Source organism: Glycine soja, chromosome 6, assembly GCF_004193775.1.
Source record: "Glycine soja cultivar W05 chromosome 6, ASM419377v2, whole genome shotgun sequence".
Classification (NCBI taxonomy): Eukaryota; Viridiplantae; Streptophyta; class Magnoliopsida; order Fabales; family Fabaceae; genus Glycine; species Glycine soja.
The window spans coordinates 41,817,903-41,839,691 of record NC_041007.1 but is presented as its reverse complement, the minus strand read 5'-3'; the positions used below and the strand labels follow the sequence as shown (position 1 = coordinate 41,839,691).

General features: G+C 35.0%; 1 protein-coding gene and 1 long non-coding RNA gene across 2 annotated transcripts; one reads left to right on the top strand and one right to left on the bottom strand.

Moving 5' to 3' along the window:
* Positions 1-12,694: 12,694 nt before the first annotated feature.
* Positions 12,695-16,582, top strand: LOC114416994 (G-type lectin S-receptor-like serine/threonine-protein kinase At4g27290). Its single transcript, XM_028382048.1, has 7 exons — positions 12,695-14,117; positions 14,227-14,346; positions 14,965-15,110; positions 15,235-15,445; positions 15,561-15,798; positions 15,883-16,033; positions 16,127-16,582. The coding sequence occupies exons 1-7, from the start codon at positions 12,839-12,841 to the stop codon at positions 16,433-16,435; spliced, it is 2,454 nt and encodes an 817-aa protein (XP_028237849.1). The 5' UTR covers positions 12,695-12,838; the 3' UTR covers positions 16,436-16,582.
* Positions 16,583-19,994: 3,412 nt separating this feature from the next.
* LOC114417492 lies at positions 19,995-21,617 on the bottom strand. The gene is made up of 2 exons (XR_003667762.1): positions 21,541-21,617; positions 19,995-20,026 (listed from the first exon to the last, which is right to left on the bottom strand). It is a non-coding gene; the product is annotated as an uncharacterized LOC114417492 (long non-coding RNA).
* Positions 21,618-21,789: the final 172 nt, after the last annotated feature.

The following is a 21,789-nucleotide window of genomic DNA, read 5'->3' as shown; positions in this document are numbered from 1 at the left end:
GATTATACTAGAAAGTTAATCAATATTTTCTTATAAAATAAGAACTTAAAAAAATTATTTGAGTAATGACTAGAATCATGGTCCTAGAAATAAATAGCACACTCCATTACCATTATACCTACATGTCCATCTGAATATTTGGAATAAAATATAGTATTAGTATAACTATAACTTTTATGTGAAAATAGTTCAAAATTTACACTTTATTCTTTTTTAATTTATTATATTTTTATAGTCTTATATACTATCTTTTAAAATATAATATGAAAGATTAAATTCTATTTTCGCATAAATTAGAATAAGTAAACTTTATTATTTTTTAATTTATTATCTTTTAAAATCTTTATACATGTGATTTAATGACAATACTTTTTTTACTTATATTAAGATATTATGTTTATTTTTTTGACAGTAATTTTATTTATATTTAACTCTATTTAATCATGTGTGTAATTTTTTTAAAGAATTAAACTATATAGTAAAGACATGTAATTAAATAAAATGATAGAATTTTATATTTATTAAAATATTTATGTATGTGATTTATTAACAGTATTTTTTTTTTATCTATACTACAATAGATAACATGAATATCTTAAAATAGATAAAAAAAATGTTATCACCGTATCCCAATCGTTAATTTAAAAGATAAATATAATATTAAAAATAAAAATAAAACATATATAAATATACATATTATAATTTACATGAAAATAGAATTTAATCTTGTATATTATATTTTAAAAGATAATATATAAGATTAAAAAAATATAACAAATTAAAACGAATAAAATTTTAATTTTGAACTATTTTCGCATAAAACTTATATTAATAATATATTTTGTACAAAATATTCAAATGAGTACTTGGGTGTAGTGGTAAAGGAGTGTGCTTATCACAGGCTATTTTCATGCATTCTTAAAGTTTTATTAAGAAAATGTTGGTCAACTCTCTAGTTTAGTTAACGTTAAAATTTAATGAAACAATTAGTTAATGGTTCAAATCAGCGAATTTTAAAAAAAATAGGGAAATGCATTTTCCAAATAAGCCTTAAATTAAAGTCAATTTGGAAATATTAGTGAATGCATAAGCTATGCATTGCATCTTATTAAGCCTATTTAGTGCACATATTATAATAAAGTCAAATTATATCTTCACTTACCAATACATAAATTCCACTCACACCATATTGAACCTTACTGAATCATTAGTGTTAGACTTATATGTTGTATTTTAAAATACTTAATTTTACAAATTTTGATTATGACATATTTTCATAATATAAAGGATATTTGTTTATGATAATTTTTAAATAATTATATAAAATAAATTCAAAAAACAAAAATTAAAAGACTATTGATAAGCATGATTTATTTATGGTATGCAAATAATGTAAATATTGGTTATTTAATTTTAATAAAAAGTATCATAGTATAGTTAAAAATATTATATATTTATTATGATTTATAAAATATTGTAAAATATTGGTTTGTTAGTTTAAAAATATTACTAATATATTATTTTAATAATTTTCAAGTATAAAATATATTTAAGTATATTATACATTTATTATCATTTACAAAAAAAAATTAAAAAATTTAGTGTCTTATTTGTTTTTAAAAGTAAAATTGATCGCTAATGTCATATAATATTTAGTCTTGTAGCGACCGAAACATTTCTGTCGCTATCATCATAACATAACGACCAAATCATACTTTGTTGCTATTTTCAAGTATATTTTAGTCGCTATAATACTTTTTTGTATTTATACATATATAGGGACTAAAATAGCAACCTAAGATCTAAGAAACCCTGCATTTCAGTCTCTAATTTAGTCGCTGATGCAAATTAGCCACCACAATTTATTTCGGTCGCAAACTGTATAAATACTTTTTATATTTATACACTTATAATGGACTTGTCCGACCTGTTTAGGTCAACTCATATTTACCTCGATTCAAGAAGCCTTCACTCTCTTTGTTACCTTTTATGGACCAAAGACCCTTCCCTTAAGTACATAGATCCTCTCGACATCTATACAATGTGGTTATCAATTAGTTGAATGTTACATAGTCCAAACAAGGGATCAATGCATTTACAAGCGTGTGGAAACTACAGAGGGAACACCATTTTCTAACAAGTAAACATTGTAAGCACCACCACAAATGCACATACGAGTAGTGCCATGGGGCACTCCATGTAACATGTTAGGCAGTGGATTATCGCCACTATCATCTAATATGATAATTGTTAGAGAGAACCACAACATAAATAGGGGTGACAAATCAATCCATTTAATTGTCATTCATCCAATCCATCCATTGCAAAAAAGAAAAAGTAAAAGGTTTGTATCCAATTCATCCATTTAATTTATGGATGGTTAATGGTTAATGATTCATCCACTATTTTTCAAAATCCAATAGATTCACCAATCAATACTTAATGGGTTAAAATTCATTTAACTTACTTATTTCATATTTAAATTGTTCTTAAATTTATTTTTAAAAATTTCTTCAAAAAGTATATTTTATAAGTTTTAAAAATATATTTCATTCTATCATGGTTATGTTTTGGTTGACATCGGTCCAGGCTACTTTCGATCAATCTTAGTTGGGACTGTTTTTTGACCTACATTGGCTGCAACTATTTTTCAATTGCCATTGGCCAGAGCAAGTGTTGGGGATATTTTCTGCAAATGTCAACCAATTCTACTTTTCTGTCGACATCAATTGGTAAATTTTTGGATTGTCATCAGGTAGGCTAATTTTCAATTCACTTTGACCATGGCTTTTTTTTTTCTGACTAACATAAGCCAAGGCAAATTTTGCTGAAACTCAGCTAGTGTTTTTTTGTGGATGATGTCATTCAGAGTAGTTTTCAGCAAATGTAACATATTGATTTTTTCGACTAACATTGATTAGCATTTTCTTCGACTGATGTCGTTTACTATTTTTTTTTTTTAAGTTTCCAGTCATCTTTGCACAAGATTATTTTTAGTTAATGTCGGTTGAGGTTATTTCTTGATTGACATTGGCAAGGAGAATTTTTGGCTGACATACATGTGGGAAGTTTTTTAGCAACATCTATCAAGGCAATTTTTCTCCGTTATCGGCCAAAGCTATTTCCAATCGACACTTGTCAGAGTTGTTATTATTTTAAAAAATCAAAATATTATTTTTAAATTAAAAATAATTATTTTTAAAATTTATATGGCCAAATTGGATATCCATCCATAAAAAATTTGTTAATGGATGAATTCAATGAATTTTTAAAAGGGATAGCATTGGATTGAATTTCTTAAATAATTTTTAATGAATCAAAATAAATTAATAATTTATTTTGATGGGATCCATTATGATCCAGATTAAAAATTATCCCATACATCAATTTTTCCACCCTTAAACATAAATAGTTGTAGTGCCCTCCTTGCTACACCAAGGTTTACGTTGAATAATAGCTCATTGGGTTTTCTTTCGGTCCCTCTTAGGCCTTAGGACTCCTCAGTCGATGGTATTCTCAAGTGTGAATAAATGATATAGCATTTTTGTTAGCAGCACCAACACAGATAAGAAAGATAGCAGTCACAATGAACAAAGACAAAGGAACTCCACACGCCCGAAACATCTAGAAGATTACGTGTTATACTAGTTCACATGTGATAATAAGACCACGTGTTGTATTAACAGGAAATAGTTAGTCTGTTATATGGGCATGTGAATTAGTTAGAAAAGCTGTTCATGGTCGTAACGTACTCATGTATAAAAAGGATATCTCAGCTTGAATAAAACACGTGAAAAGAACTAAACCTTGAATATTATATTTTGTTAGGAGGTCTTGGCCTCGAATCCAAGGAATTTCCTATCTCTTTCTCTCTCACACAGCGTTCCTAACAACTTTGGTCCGACCTGCTACACCGTGCCACCGCCATGGCCGAACACGGGACTCGTCGTACCACTACCGATAGACTAGAGGACGCCATTTCCATCCTCTCCGAGAAGCACTCCGACCTCACCAGTAAGGTCGACGCCATGTACGAGCAATTATCTCAGATGCACTCTGCGCCTCACCCCTCGACCCAGCGCTCCGGTCATCCCCGACCTCCAGTAAAGCTTGAAGTCCCACGCTTTGATGGCCATGATCCATTGGGATGGATTTTTAAAATCTCCCAATTCTTCGAATACCAGGGAACGCCGGAAGAGGATCGCATCACGGTGGCTTCATTTTACCTCAACGGAGCATCCCTCAGTTGGTTCCAGTGGATGTACCGGAATGGTTTCATCACCTCCTGGTCCGCCCTTCTTCAAGCTATTGAGACTCGTTTCGCCCCATCATTCTATGATGATCCTAGGGGAACCTTATTCAAGCTTATGCAGCGCGGTTCAGTCACGGAATATCTCACAGAATTTGAAAGATTAGCCAACCGCATCGTCGGCCTCTCACCCTCCGTCTTACTGAGCTGTTTCATTTCGGGTCTTAACCCCGAAATCCACCGCGAAGTTCAAGCTTTGCAACTGGCGTCACTCCCTCACGCTACTGCTCTGGCACGACTCCAGGAGGATAAGATCAATGATCGTCGGAGATCCTCTCGTCCTTCGTTCTCCCCCTCACCAACACCCAACCCAACACCCTCCTCTCAGATAGCTTCCTCCACACCTCGCCCTAAAACACCTTTTATCCAGAGAACTCAAGAAGAGATGACATATCGACGAGAAAAGGGACGTTGTTACAACTGGGATGAGAAGTGGAACTCATCACACCGTTATAAGGGTCGCGTTCTCTTCTTCATTGCGGCCTCCGACAACCCTCCCTCCCCCGATTCCACCACACCAGACCTCACAGCACCCTTCCCTAACGACCCTTCCCCTACCTTTGATCCCACATCTCTTCATCCACACATCAGCTTACACGCCATGGCCGGCGTACCCGCCACTGAAACTTTCTGACTTTACGGTCTGGTCAACCATGCGCATGTCATCATCCTGGTGGACAGTAGGGGTACCCACAACTTTGTCCAACCTAGGGTTGCAAAGTTTCTAAACTTACCATTGGAAGACACAACCCCCCTTCGAGTGATGGTGGGTAACGGCTCCATTCTGGATTGCCAACAACTTTCCCCCGCCACCAAGCTGCTTATTCAAGACCACACCTTTACCGTCACATTACGAGTCCTACTACTAAGTGGAGCGGACATCGTGTTAGGTGTTGAATGGTTGCGTACCCTGGGACCGATCATCACGGATTATTACGCCTTCACCATGCACTTCAGCCACCAAGGGCACTCCATCACCCTTAGCACCGGCGTCCAGTCCGACACTGATCCAGTCTCCGCTAATCAGGTACGACGTATGCTACATACTCAGTCAACGTCTGCCCTCTTTCACTTATCCTTATTACCAGCCAACCCTATCGAACCACCACCAGACCCACCTCACCCCATTTCCACCATTAATGAACTCCTACTCCATTTCAGTTCTCTATTTCACCAACCCTCTTCCCTTCCCCCTCCCCGCCAACATGACCACCATATTAACCTCCTTCCATCAGCTAACCCTGTTAATGTCCGTCCGTATAGATATCCGCATTTTCAGAAAACGAAAATTGAAAAACAAGTCACAGCCCTTCTCGAATCAAGCTTCATCCAACCAAGCCGCAGTCCGTTTTCCTCCCCCGTCCTACTGGTTAAGAAGAAGGACGAAACATGGAGAATGTGCATGGACTACAGGGCACTTAATTCAATCACTGTGAGGGACCGTTTTCCACTTCCGACTATAGACGAACTCCTCGATGAGCTCGGCCGCGCTTCTTGGTTCTCCAAGATCGACTTACGTCAGGGGTTCCACCAAATATTAATGGCCCCAGAGGACATTTCTAAAACCGCTTTTAGAACTCACCACGAGCATTATGAATATAGGGTCATGCCCTTCGGTCTTTGCAACGCGCCGTCGACATTCCTGGCCGCCATGAACGCTGTGCTTGGTCCTCACTTGCGGAAGTTTGCAACAGTGTTCTTTGACGACATTCTCATTTACAGCGAGACTCTCCCAGATCATCTTCTTCACCTCGAACGTGTTTTCACTTCACTGACTCAAGCTCAATACTACCTTAAGCGTTCTAAGTGTCTCTTCGGCCTGCGCAAGCTCGACTATCTGGGCCATGTCGTCTCTGAGAAGGGCGTCCAACCCGACCCTTCTAAAATACAGGCTATCCTTGACATGCCTGCACCACGATCGGCCAAAGAACTCCGCTCCTTCCTTGGCCTCACTGGGTTCTACCGGAAGTTTGTTAAAGATTACGCCGCTATTGCTACACCGCTAACTCGTTTACTTTGCAAGGACGCCTTCCAATGGCTACCAGAATCACAAGAGGCTTTTCTCATGTTGAAACGCGCAATGATGGCAGCCCTAGTTCTCGCTCTTCCAGATTTTTCCTTGCCCTTCGCCTTAGAAATAGATGTGTCCGGCACGGCCATGGGCGCTGTCCTTCAGCAACAGCGCCACCCTATCGCATTCTTTAGCAAACCCTTTTGCCCACGAATGCAACAAGCCTCCACAAGTGGCACCAATACTTGCTCGGCCATAAGTTTACTATCTTCACCGACCACCGCAGCCTCCATGACCTTATGTCTCAGGTCATTCAAACCCCGGAACAGCAGTTTTATTTGGCAAAGCTTCTCGGGTTCGATTACGACATCCAATACAAAGCTGGATCATCCAATATCGTGGCAGATTCTCTCTCACGTATTGATCACACCAGTCAAGCCCAATGCCTCCTCCTCTCCGTGCCTCACCACGAATTCCTCACTCAGCTAAAGCAAGCCCTCTTAGATAGTCCTGACTTTCAGACGCTGAAGGAAGCTATTCAGGCTCACCCAGAGGATCACCCACATTTCACCATCGCCAATGAGCTCATCTTCTTCAAGAACGCCATCTGGATTGACTCTCGCAATCCCTGCTCTATTGCATGAATACCACGCAATCCCTTCATCACCGACTGCGTTCTAATTTCCAGTGGGCCACCATGGTCGTTGATGTCAAATCCTTCATCCACGAATGTCGAGTCTGCCAACAAGTCAAACACGTGACCCGTAAGATAGCTGGGATACTTCAACCAATATCACCCCCCACTAGTGTCTGGGAAGACCTCTCGATGGATTTTATCACCCATCTCCCAAGCTCTCACGGTTTCACAGTCATTTTGGTGGTCGTCGATAGATTCTCGAAGGGCCTCTATCTTTGTGCTTTGCCAACTCAATTCACAGCTTTTAAAGTAGCCACTCTTTTCCTAGAGATCATGTGTAAGCTTCACGGTTTCCCTTCCAGCATTATATCGGATCGCGACCCCGTGTTTATCAGTTCGTTTTGGCGTGAGCTGTTCAGACTTAGCGGCACCACCCTCCGTATGACCACCGCATACCATCCTCAATCAGACGGTCAAACAGAGGTAATGAATCACACCGTCGAGCAATACCTGCGGTCCTTCGACCACAAGCGTCCGACAGAATGGCATAAGTTTCTCGCTCTCGCAGAATGGGCATATAATACTTCGCAGCACTCTGGAACTGGAGTCACCCCCTACGAGATAGTCTACGGGAAACCACCACCTTCTGTTCTGGGATACATCATGGGTTCTTCCCGGAATGACGCAGTTGACACCCTTTTACACTCACGGACTGAGCTCCACGCCTCTCTTCATCGCAAACTCCATAAAGCACAGGATGAGATGAAGCATTTCGCAAACAAGCGGCACCGCGATGTTCAATACGAGATAGGCCAGTTAGTCTATGTTAAGCTTCGCCCTCATCGCCAACTCTCCCTCCGTTCCCAGCGGCCCCATAAACTTATGAAGCGCTACTTGGCCCATTTCCGATCATAGAACGCATTGGCAACGTTGCTTACCGTTTGCAACTCCCTGAAGGATCCCGTATACGCCCCGTCTTCCACTGTTTTTTGTTACGACCTCATCACGGCCCTCTCGACCTTCCAACCTCTCCCCTTCCGGCGGATACTTCCTCTCCCCATCCTATACTTGAGCCACTAGCCATTCTCGATTCTCGGATGGACTCCTCCATCAACCCTCCAACTCGTATGGTCCTTGTTCAATGGGTTGGTCTCACCCCTGAAGACTCCACGTGGGAGAGATGGGACGATGTCCGCCATGCCCATCACCTTGAGGACAAGGTGAGTTTCGCAGGGTCGGATAATGTTAGCAGCACCAACATAGATAAGAAAGATAGCAGTCACGATGAACAAAGACGAAGGAACTCCACACGCCCGAAACATCTAGAAGATTACGTGTTATACTAGTTCACATGTGATAATAAGACCACGTGTTGTATTAACAGGAAATAGTTAGTCTGTTATATGGGCACATGAATTAGTTAGAAAAGCTGTTCATGGTCGTAACATACTCATGTATAAAAAGGATATCTCAACTTGAATAAAACACGTGAAAAGAACTAAACCTTGAATATTATATTCTGTTAGGAGGTCTTGGCCTCGAATCCAAGGAATTTCCTATCTCTTTCTCTCTCACACAGCGTTCCTAACAATTTTTGTACTTCTTCAGTAATGGTCATGTCTAAGGTTATAAGACTCTGATTCTACGTACAATCGTGAAGGTTCCGTAAACTCGACTCGTAGAATCGAATTGTAAACTCGTAAGAGTTTACTCAAATAAAAAAAATATATTAATATTTCTTTATATAAAATCATAAGTAAATATTTCAATCCTAAAATAATAAACTTTAACAATAATTCAATAAACTAACATATTCCACAATCCACACTCAATCTAACATAAATTCATACGACATAAAACGTAAGTTCTTAAAATAAAAACACTTAAAAAAAAGAAATAATTCAAATGTCTTATTGGAATCTAGCAAGAGAGATGTTATAACTTACAAATTCCTCTCGCCCCTGCTTTAGCTCCTCACATTGGTCTACAAGTTGGGTGTGCTGCTTCTTACTGCTTTCTAGATCAGAATCAAGTTTGCAGGACACAATCCTAAGCTGTGCATGGATTTATAAAATCATAATTAGTTTACATCAAGATACTATAGAGGGTAAGGATAGTGTAAATGATAGATGATAGCACAAACAATAGAAATATAACTAGCTCAACAGTCAGTTTTGCTGTGTTGCTATATTTCTATTATTAGTACTATCCTTTACGGGTAGTGACAAATTCATCAGCATAAAGATGTTAAGACAACACAATGTATCTTTATCAATAGAACTTCACCTGATTATCAGCACAGCTAGGTAGACTCCAAAAGTACACCTGACAGGCAAAGTTAGGTTAGGATTATTAAGAAATTGAGTATATTGAAGTTTCATCAAATCCTCTTGATAAAGTATATTGAAACTTCACTTATGATTAGAGAGCAACACATTTTGTGCAAAACTAAAAATTATAGGAGAACATGCATCCCAGATGATTTCATTGCCTTCTAAATGGATATGTTCACATCTTCAGGTAAGGAACCTAGAGACTGATGATTACCTTGTCCATATCTTAAGAGGGGGCCTACCATTATCTCATCTCCTCTTCGCAGATGATGTGATGTTATTTTGAAGAGCATCTAATGAGCAAGCTAAGGTAGTGATTGGAGTTCTTGATTAGTTTTTTGTGGCTTCTAGCCTAAAGATTAATCTGGCCAAGTCAAATTTTATTTGTTCAAAAGGTGTCCCGAACCCAATTAGAGATGAAGTTACTAATATTTTGAACATTAGATGTACTCATTGCAATATCAAGTACTTAGGGTTCAAAGTTATTTTCTGAAAGAGTGTCATCTGCGGATTTTAATGGTGTGGTGAAATCTAAATTGGCATCATGGAAGGGGAACCTTTTGAATAAGGCTAGTCACCTATGCCTTACTAATTATGTATTGGCTTCTATGACAATCTATAACATGCAAACAATTTGAATGGTCTAATGAATGCAACAAGGCCATGAATGAAGTGTTCCAAGATTACTTAGAAATTGACATTGTTGAATGAACAAATATTTACAAGTTCCATAAGTAGGTCTTTGATTATCTATATGCCCAATATAAACTTTCAACAAATTTGAAGCTTCTTTGAGAAAGAAAACACCTTAGCCCCTGATTTTTTATGACTATAAAGGAGAGGAGAAATTACCTTAGTGTCATGGAGCAAAGCTTGGAGCTAGGTCATGAAATGAGGACTTTCGACGAGTGAGGACTTTTAAGTTTCAATGTTCTGCGATGATGAGGATCAGCATGACGCGAGTCAGACAGAGTCGCGAGTGAGGGCCAACGATGACGAGGACCACCATGACGCAAGTGAGGGCTTTCAAAGCAGAACTCGAACAAGGCAGAGTGGCAGACACAGACAGAGTCACGAGTAGCTCAACACAGAGTCAATTTCGGGTTTTTGTAAGTGAGTAGCTCAACACCAGCACGATGTCGTTCAGAGTTTTCGTAAGTAGCAGACTTGCGACTCTACCCAAACTCGCCTGAGTCTGTGCTAAATCGAACGAGTCTACTCCATTTTCGATTATGCTTCCGATTTAACTCGCTGAACCTTAGTGAAATCGTAAAATCGTACTATTTTACGATATAAAATGTGAGTTTAACAACCATGGCCATGTCATCTCATTTAAGTTGCACCTTCTGTTGATTCATATAATATGTTGAACCTTAGAATGATTAGAATGTATATCATCCGCTACACTACAACATCTTTGTACTTAGGGGCAGAGCTTAACCCCCTCCAAAAATTTTGACAATATATACACTCACTAAAAAATTAGAAGTATGTTAGCACCTAGCACCTTCTTTATTAAGAAAAAATATCCTTCCTTGATTTAAACCAACACAAATTAAAAACTATTTACATTTTGAGGCCGTATTCGTAAATTAGTTTTTTTTATATAATGTTATTCAAATCATTTATTAACTAATTAATAATACTATAAGTCATTGATAAACTATGAATTTGCTAATTTCATTTGTTACGGATTGTGTTGAGGATAGAATAAAAAATTAAAAATAAATAAAAAGATTATTATCAATAAATCTAACACTCTTCCTTCACCACTATTCAAATAATCTTCTAGCTAGCTTCTTTAATTTATATTATAAGTGTTAAATATATTTTCTATTTTCAAGGTATTAAATATCTTCTTATTTAAATTTTGTTTATAAAATAACGGAAAATTTATAGAATAAACAGGTTGCTCAATAATAAGATCAAAGGGCTATATGTTGAGGATGCTATTCGTTCAGAGTGTGTCAAGTCAGCCAACTATGGCTTCCAACTGCTATATTCTAAGTACCGATATTGATTCCAGAGAGCTACATGAATTGTTGACTTGTATAGTTGTAGTTGATATTACATGTATGGATGAGATATTAGAGTAGGTAAGATTCTCCGAATAGTTTAGCCTAACAAGGAAGAAAAAATCATTGGCCAAATTGCATATTAAAGTCTCCCGAAAACATCATCATCGATCAAAGTCTCCTATATTTGTCATTTTGCATAAGTGTTTGACTAACATATGCATGCGGTCCTTAAAAATAATGTCATTTTTATTTTTGATCCATTACAAAAATTTTAGGAATAAAAGTTATATATAATTTAATTATAAGAATTGTTATATATAATTTCTTAAAATTATAAAATGGTCATTTTGAATTTTTAGTCATTCCATCCTTCAAATGCAAGGACTAAAATTAATATTTCATATTTATAATTTTAAGAGATTAAATATTTTTTATAGTTAACGTGTCCTTGTTTTTAGAGGCTAATTTAAGTATTTATTTAAAAGACTTCACTTCCATCACATAGCAAAGTTGTCAAATCAATTTCTCTTCACGACAAATTTAAACAATATAAGCAAAAACTAAACAGTCTCCTCTCTCTCCTTGTCTGTCTTTCTAATTCATCACCGTAATAAATTAAAACAAAATATCATTTTCCCATCAAATTAGTTTATTCTTCAATGAGAACATATCAAATTAATTGTGTTCTATCAATATCTCAAGAAAGTTTAACATGAAATAAAAGCTAAAATTTAATTTTCAAGCGTTGGGAGCATATTAACCATAACAATAAGACTATAAAGAAAGGTTGAATGATTGTTATTTAATTTAAGTTCTGAAATAAAAATTATTTTATTAATTTTTTTATCGTTAATGACCTCATCAATAATTTGTATTTTACATACACGAATACAAATATGTGTATTATGTAATCTTTATTTATTTCTATTACGTCTTGTTCTTTCAAATATCTTTAATTTTGAATGATCTAATAAATTGGCAATTATTAGACAAAATTTCGGATAACAAAAACATTTAAATGTCTTAAAGATGAAATATATACAGGGCATATTTGATTAGTCAGAGAGATAGTTTTATTAGAGTAAGAGAAACACATCTAGACCATATAGACATGAATAAACAAAATTTAATGTCATATAATTATTTAAAAAGTCATACTATATTTAAAAAATTCACATGAATTGGTATCTTTTAACATTGACCATTTAAAATAAGATCTAAGGTCATATTATATTTAAAAAATTCATATGACTTGGTATCTTTTAACATTGACCATTCAAAATAAGATGTAAGAATATGATGTTAATGAAATCTATAATGTAAATGCATGATTGTTTTTATATATCATCGGTCCAAAGAAAATGGGGCTCGTGCTTGACTTGGAAAACATGTTAGAATTAACAAACAAAACAAGTCAACCCTCTCAGCCTATACCGAATTTCCCATTTTAATTAGTGTTTATGATACACAGCTTAATCCATGCATATCATCATTATCCAAATATAGGAGTACCACAAAAGCTCTGACCCAATGCACATCCTTTCTTTCATAATTTTATTTACATGCATACTTGTCCCCTTTCCCAAAATTTCCGTAGCAAATGATTCTATCAACTTGCCACAGTCTATGAGAGACGGCGATACCTTGGTATCAAAAACTAGAAAGTTTGAACTTGGGTTTTTCAGCCCGGGTAGTTCGCAAAAACGTTATCTGGGAATTTGGTACAAGAATATCCCAATTCGGACAGTGGTTTGGGTTGCTAATAGGGAAAACCCCATCAATGATTCCTCAGGCATCTTAACACTCAACACCACAGGGAATCTTGTTCTCACCCAAAACAAGTCTCTTGTTTGGTACACAAACAACTCTCACAAACAAGCACAGAATCCAGTGGCAGTGCTCTTGGACAGTGGCAATCTTGTGATAAGAAATGACGGAGAAACAAACCCAGAAGCTTATTTGTGGCAAAGCTTTGACTATCCATCTGATACACTCTTGCCAGGGATGAAATTGGGATGGGACCTTCGAACCGGTCTGGACCGGAGACTAACAGCTTGGAAAAGTCCAGATGATCCATCCCCGGGAGACGTTTACCGGGATCTCGAACTCTATAGCTATCCTGAGTTCTATATAATGAAGGGAACCAAAAAGGTATACCGGTTTGGACCTTGGAATGGCCTATATTTTAGTGGAGTTCCAGATCTTCGGAATAACACCATATTTGGCTTCAATTTTTTCAGCAATAAGGAGGAGAGTTACTACATCTTTAGCCCCACAAATGATCTTGTCATGTCCAGAATTGTAATGAACGAATCGACTACAATCTATCGCTATGTATGGGTGGAGGATGATCAAAATTGGAGGATATACACGTCACTTCCAAAAGACTTCTGTGACACTTATGGTCTCTGTGGAGTCTATGGCAATTGCATGACCTCACAGACACAAGTGTGCCAATGTTTGAAAGGGTTTAGTCCAAAGTCACCAGAAGCATGGGTTTCATCTGGCTGGAGTCAAGGATGTGTCCGCAATAAACCATTAAGCTGCAAAGACAAACTCACAGATGGGTTTGTCAAATATGAAGGCCTCAAGGTTCCAGATACTAGACATACTTGGTTGGATGAGAGTATTGGTCTAGAGGAATGCAAAGTTATCTGTTTGAATAATTGTTCTTGCATGGCCTATACTAATTCAGACATAAGAGGTGCAGGTAGTGGCTGTGTCATGTGGTTTGGGGATCTAATTGACATCAAACAGCTTCAAACTGCTGGTCAAGATCTATATATCAGGATGCCTGCTTCAGAGTTAGGTAAGCATCATAGACTTTGATCTTATCATTTCGATTTGCAACTTTGAAAGTGTAAAATCAGTCTAACTTCAGCCTTTTTATTTATTTTATGGGTTCTCCAACTTTCCAGAATCTGTATATAGGCACAAGAAGAAGACCACAACGATAGCTGCTTCTACCACTGCTGCAATCTGTGGGGTTCTTTTACTGAGTAGTTATTTTATTTGCAGAATTCGGAGGAACAATGCTGGTAAATAGTTGTTTACTCACCGTTTCACTGCACTTTTCTTCTTTATAAAAATAATGGTGTTAGTCAAACTTCATTTCATTAAATTAGGAGATTTATTTATTGGTTACGCAATTATTTCCTTTATCAACATTGATTTTGTTTGCTTTTTTATCTCCTTATGTAATACTACCTACTATTCTTTTTATAAGAAATTACAAGTGGTTGTATTTCTATCCTGATAATTATAGGAAATATGGACTTATATATTTTTCATATATATTGGACTTCGTGCAGTTTACTCTACAATTTTTTTATGTCCTAGCCTATTGAATCAAGAGGAAATGAAATTAATTTTTTATGATTTCATTTTCTTCGCAAACCTTTTTTATTAAAGAATCAGAAATTTGAAACTCTCATGGTTTAATCATCTAATAGCAAAGTTAAGGCCAAGTAACATTTTAAAATGTTATTGTATCTTATATTATTACATGATCTTGAGTTTTAATACCTTGCAAGATATTTAACAAAATGAAATTATTTTTCCATCGTTGATTTTCATGTTTTTATTATTTTTAATTTATAATTTCAATTCCTCCACACATTTTATAAAACTATTGGAGGCCTTCCTTCGTTTTGTAGGAAAATCATTAACAGAATATGACAGTGAAAAAGATATGGATGATCTGGACATCCAACTGTTTGATCTACCGACAATTACAACTGCCACTAATGACTTCTCAATGGAGAATAAGATTGGAGAAGGTGGTTTTGGACCTGTATACAAGGTAATCATTCTTTGAGAACTACCACAAAAGAAAAGAAATATATATATATATATATATATATATATATATATATATATATATATATATTAATTGAAAGTTTCTACTCACGGCCAATAGTATGCAGGGAATATTAGTTGACGGGCAAGAAATTGCTGTAAAGACTCTATCAAGGAGCTCATGGCAAGGAGTGACAGAGTTCATAAATGAAGTAAAATTAATTGCAAAACTTCAGCATCGGAATCTTGTAAAACTCCTTGGTTGTTGCATTCAAGGACAAGAGAAAATGCTAATTTATGAGTACATGGCAAACGGCAGCCTGGACTCCTTCATTTTTGGTATGGGAAATAAACAAAGCATACATTTGGTTGCTAATGACTTTAGTGAAATAAGCATATTGCCAAAATTAATCCATGTTCAGCATTGAATAACATTTATGCTTGAATAAAACAGATGATAAAAAAAGAAAATTGCTAAAGTGGCCTCAACAATTCCACATAATCTGTGGAATTGCAAGGGGGCTTATGTATCTTCATCAAGATTCCCGACTGAGGATTATTCATAGAGATCTGAAAGCAAGTAATGTTCTACTCGATGAAAATTCTAGTCCAAAAATATCAGATTTTGGAATGGCCAGAACTTTTGGTGGAGACCAATTTGAAGGAAACACAAGTAGAGTAGTTGGGACCTGGTAAGTGACTCATTATTCAAAGTCATTTTTCTTTTTTACAAATATGTGAATTATTCTTGATGTAAATGTGTGCATGTCTTGCAGTGGGTATATGGCACCGGAGTATGCTGTTGATGGGTCATTTTCTGTGAAATCTGATGTCTTTAGCTTTGGCATTTTAGTGTTGGAGATTGTATGTGGCAAGAGAAATAAAGGACTTTATCAGACAGATAAGAGTCTTAACCTCGTTGGTCATGTAAGAACTTGAATCCATCTGTGATTTATGTATTGCAAATTGAAATATATCAAATAATTATCTTTTATTTTTATTATTGCTATTATGGGACAGGCATGGACATTATGGAAAGAGGGAAGGGCACTAGATTTGATTGATGACTCAAACATGAAGGAGTCGTGCGTTATATCCGAAGTATTACGTTGCATCCATGTTGGCCTTTTGTGTGTGCAGCAGTACCCAGAAGATAGGCCTACAATGGCATCTGTGATTCTGATGTTGGAGAGTCACATGGAATTGGTTGAGCCTAAAGAACATGGCTTCATTTCGAGAAATTTTTTAGGTGAAGGAGATTTACGCTCAAATCGGAAAGACACAAGTTCAAGCAACGATGTGACAATTACCTTGTTAGAAGCGCGATAAAACTCATGAAATCTTAGTTGGACATAAACCAAAATGTAGATATACAAGGATATACATTTAAGAATTTAAATACAAAAGTTGATTAATTTATGACATTCCTAGCTGCATGTTATTTTTAACTTATTTTCATATATGCTTGTTTGTTAAGCTTATAAGTGTTCATATGATAAACTTATTGAATTTAAATATCTGTTTATTAAGTTGTTTATCTAAATATTCTCAAAATATTCCCGTGCCAGATATGAAAGTGAAGTCCCGTACCAGATTTCCAAATTAGTCCTCAAACAATTACCAAATTAATCCTCGCACATGTCTAACATTTTTTAATTCTAAATTACCAAAATCAATTTCTAAAATACGACTTCTATTATTTAGAAAAGAAGAAAGAAACAAAAGTTGTGTTTTAAAACAGGACTTGTAATTGGAAGTTGTTTTTACAACATGACTTATTCTGTAGAAAAAATCTATTTTTGTAAAATTTTCAAATAATTATCCCAATCACGTAAAAAAGCCCTAACTTGAGGTTTACCCCAATGCCTCCCTGTCCAATGCATGAGAAAATTGAACCTCTATTTTTTTCCTTCTCTTTCCCAATTTACCCTTTCTGCTGCAACTCAAATCCAATCAAACCCTCACTACCCAACAACCACACCCAACAAAAACACAGCCACGAGGTGGAACTTTTGACAGTAATACTACTTACCCAATTTTTATGAGCTAAATTTGAGAACATAATCTAGTCAGGACAGATCCAGAAGTCTATTAAAGGGCGGTTAAATATTTTTTTTTTGCTTATAATTATTTAAATGTCTAATTTTTTATAAGTAATACTTTTATAAAAAAAATATTTATTGTTTTTACACAAAAAAAATAAAATTAATTTTTATTTTAAATGATAATAAGCTTAATTGTTATCTAAAAAAAACAAACACAATATGATTCTAATTATCAGCTTAACCATTACAATTTGATTCTAATATCAAATAATTTTGTACTAATTAACTAAAATTAATCATTATTATAATTATTATAATATTAACATAAATAATTAATTTTACACAATTTAACTTTATCTAACATAAAAATATATCTATTTCTATGAGAAGTGCCAAGGGAGGTGGGCTCGGGCCTCTTCCTACCCTCCTCTCCATCTGTCCCGGCCCTTATCTAGTGCTGGAAAATTTTGAAGAGGCTCTTAAACAAGTGGGGAAGATGTCTATGAAAAATCAGCTCCAAATTTCTAGTTTTCAAATTGATATTATTTTCAATTAAATAAAATATGTTTCTTTCCTATAAATATTGAAATGTTTGAAATTTATCCCTACACAATTTTTGAAATGCTTATTGTCCCTGTAAAATTAAGATGTATCACATTTGGGCTTAGAGCTAGACTTGATTGGGTCCCAAATCTTTTGTGTCACTCTTTTGTTGGCGTGTCACTTCTTCATTGGTCTCATGACTGACTACTCTTACAATTTCTAGAGGTTGAAATCCCTCACAAAATACAAAAAAAATTATCACAATTTTTTAACCATTCTTTTTTAACCTTCTTCATCTTCTACCAAGTTCTCAACCACCAAAATCAACACCTATAACGAACACACAAATAGTTGTTATTTTAGGATCACTACATTGGCTGCAATGAGCACATGAAAGAATAAGCTTTTCTACCTATTGGTGAACAGCTTCCACGCTAACACTTCGACATACCTCTCGTTCCTCAATCTTTATGGATATAAATAGTATATTCCAATGATATAGATAACTAGTGAAATGTGACTATAACTGGAGAGTCACGTTGATATTAGTTTGTGTTATCATCATCGACTTATGGAGTGTTGGGTGTGTAAGTGGTTGGTTTTAAGAGGAATTTTTGCATCAGTTATAATATTAATCGATGTAGAACATTTGGTTTTAAGAGGAATATTTGCATCAGTTATAATATTAACGGATGTAAAATATTTGGTTTTAAGAGAAATTCTTATATTGATTATAAATTCAACCGATGTGAGAAAATAAAATTGTCTTACCATTTCAAGTGACTGAACAAATAGCTTTGGATGTAAATTAGGACACCAAATTTGATAGAGTTAAAATTTGACACATTTTAATTTTATGAGCATAAAAAAAATTATAAGGATAAATTTTTAATATTTTAGTATTTATAAGAACAAAAAATGTATTTTATTTTTTAATTTATGTTCTTCCATCCATAAAATTTATATGCATATGAATATATATACATAAATATTTATATATAAAATATTATCCACATGAATACATATACATATGCATGAATACGTTTATTTCTTTTTTCACATTTTAATTAATTATTTTTAAATTTCGAAAGTAAATTTTTTAATTATCTCATCACAGTACTGTCACATCGTTAGTCTATAGTTAAGTTAAATTGTTAACTGTTGACTCGTTGGCAAGTGCACCAAATTATCACACGTATTAAAGTACTCGGAAGTTCGAGTATCGAATCCACAGAAACTTTGTTTATCCTTAATGCAAACCCAATTTTAAAAGCAAAAGATAATAAATTTAAAATAACAAATAAAGAAAGATAGAAGATAAAGTAAAGAAAAGATAAAATATTTAAAGATAAAATTAAGAGATAAAGGAAAAGATAAAGGAATTAAAGATAAAATTAAAAGATAAAGAAAAAGAGAGAAGATTAGAAAGATAAAATATTTAGATAAAAGATAAATTCAAGATAAAATAGTGTTAGAAACTGACTTGCCTTGTCTGTCTGTCTAGGATGTATGAGTTTATGATTTTTTCTTTATCAATTCAGGTTGTTCTATCCTTTCCACGTCTATTGATTTACTTGCCCCTGATGTCTCACGATAACAAGTCTATTTTACCTGTCTATCTCCTAAATGCCTTTGCAAAGACTCAATAGATAAAATGCATAAAGTTCTAATTCTAGATGTTTGCTTTGACACATGGGCATAATGCAATCACTCTATGTCTAGTAATGATTTTATTATGATATCTTTTCTTCTTGTTCTATTAGAAGTTATCCTCTCCCGAGCGTCTAACCTCTAAAACTAATGCATGCATATCTTTTTTAAATCTTATTTAGAAATTGCCCTCTCCCGAGCATCTAACCCCTAACGGAATATAAAGATGAGTATACAAGATAAAAACAGAAAAGAAAATAGGAAAGAAAAACCTGGTATTCCATTGATAAATAGCCACTCATGGCCATTGAGGGCTTTACAATGAGAAGAGGGGTGAAAAAAAGAGTAGGAGTAAATGAAATCCCTAGGAGAGGGGTTCTGTCGTGGTGTGTTTTGTCCTTGGACTGACTCTCTATTTATAGCTGCTGAAGTGGGCTTTGGGCCTTCGTAGGCGCGCTTAGCACAACACCCCCTCGCTCAACGCGTGCAGATCACGCGTGTTGTAGGCTTAGCGCGTGCTTCTGTTGGATCACGGGCTTAGCACGCGTGTTGCAGGCTTAGCGCGTGCTTCTGTTGGATCGCGGGCTTAGCGCGTGACGCGCGCTCAGCACGCGTATTGGGCTGGGCCTATTTCAGATTTTCTTCTTTTCTTCAATTTTTCTGGCCTTTTTGCTTGTTACACCTCCATTTTTATATCTGCAGCCAAAATTCAACAAAACATCAATTCTTTAATATTTAAGCGCAAATAACTGCTAAATAATTATTTTTAAAGACAATTTTGCCTTATTTTCTATTATCAAAATACAATTATTTAGCAGTTATCAAAATCCCCAAATTAAAACTTTGCTTGTCCCCAAGCAAATCAAATTAAAAGCAGACTCTGAATGCTTCAACACTTTCAATGGCTGCAATTTCTCATATTTCTCCAACTGGTCCTTTCCGCATTTGTCATAATCTCACAATGGAAGCATAAATTACACTAAGATGAAATTGGTTAGTATCGGAAATCAATCAAGTTGGTTTGCCTCACTTTCCTCACAAGGTTAGTGTTTATCTCTGCGCACAAATGTCTGGGGTGAGTGTTTAAAATTTATACGACCTGGAATTAAGATTCCCAAATTTTGCACTTCATCTCAATCAAAGTTATTCTTACTTACATTTGGTGGATCACTAAAGACTTTTATTGACTTGTAATGGGGCCTGGCTAAGCAAGAAATCATGGTTTTTCTGGGATTTCAAAAACTTAGAATTATAAGAGAGCATTCATCCTAGAAAAACTTATACTTAGCCTAGACTTTATTTGTTTTTCAGCCTTAGCACATATGCAATCTATTTTTCTTATTTCCAACCTTAGCACTTATGGCACCTCTTTTTTTTTTCTGCCCTTATTTTCTTTTTCTTTTTCTTTTTTTTTTCTTTCTTTTTTATTTTAGGAAAGAGACTTTGGGCTTACAAGCTTCTTTTTTTTTTTTTGGGTGCCTTATTAAGTGCTACTTTTACATTCCCAAGACCATCTTCATTCTACCCATCCTCCAAATTAGGGGTTTATTATGACTAAAATCCTTATGCTCTCTTAGAACCCTAAAATAAGGTCAGAGATATCACAATTAGGCTTAGGGGTTTTATTTAGAAAAATAATTACTAATTTTGGCTCAACAAGGGTGCAAGGGATAAATTCCATCACATGTTGGCTTTTTGGCTAAGTGGCTAAATTAAAAAAGAAACATGGCCTTGATCATATCCACCTTATGTAAATAATCTAACAGTATGAGAATGATGCAAAATTAGGAATTTAAAAACAAACGTTCTCTCATAATTAAGTTCACACAGCTCATCGGGACAAGATAAAGTTATTGGCTTACCGGAACATGATCTCTTTCCATCAAGCTAACATTTTCTCTCTTTGTGATTCATGTCCCACTGTTTGACTGACTCTTGCTTCCAGGAAACCAGTATTTTCACAATTGTCATGCAGCATTTCAAGTGTTGAATCCTTCAGAAAAAGCCTAAATAATGACTTCACAAATATCATGCAATTTTTATTCAATGACTGAATTTAAAATACTAGGATTAAAATGCATAAAATAAAAATGCACAAATTCAAAATAAAGAAAATAAATAACACAACTATCCTAAAAAAACTAAATGTGATTAACTAAAAGATAGATAAGGTAAGGAAATAACTGCTTGTTACACCTCCATTTTTTATATCTGCAGCCAAAATTCAACAAAACATCAATTCTTTGATATTTAAGCACAAATAACTACTAAATAATTATTTTTAAAGACAATTTTACCTTATTTTCTATTATCAAAATATAATTATTTAACAGTTATCATTAACGTATTCTAAATAGGGGATTGACCCAAAATTACAATTAAATTATCTAAAGTCTGAAGACTAAAATCACAAAAACAAAATATGGAGACAGAAATGCGCGTATC

Bases quoted from the DNA above. Each gene is read 5' to 3' on its own strand.
- LOC114416994 (XM_028382048.1), top strand. From the start codon at position 12,839: ATGCACATCCTTTCTTTCATAATTTTATTTACATGCATACTTGTCCCC. The intron at 15,446-15,560 runs GTATGGGAAATA...TGAATAAAACAG, and splicing joins CCTGGACTCCTTCATTTTTG to ATGATAAAAAAAGAAAATTG. The intron at 15,799-15,882 runs GTAAGTGACTCA...CATGTCTTGCAG, and splicing joins AGTAGAGTAGTTGGGACCTG to TGGGTATATGGCACCGGAGT.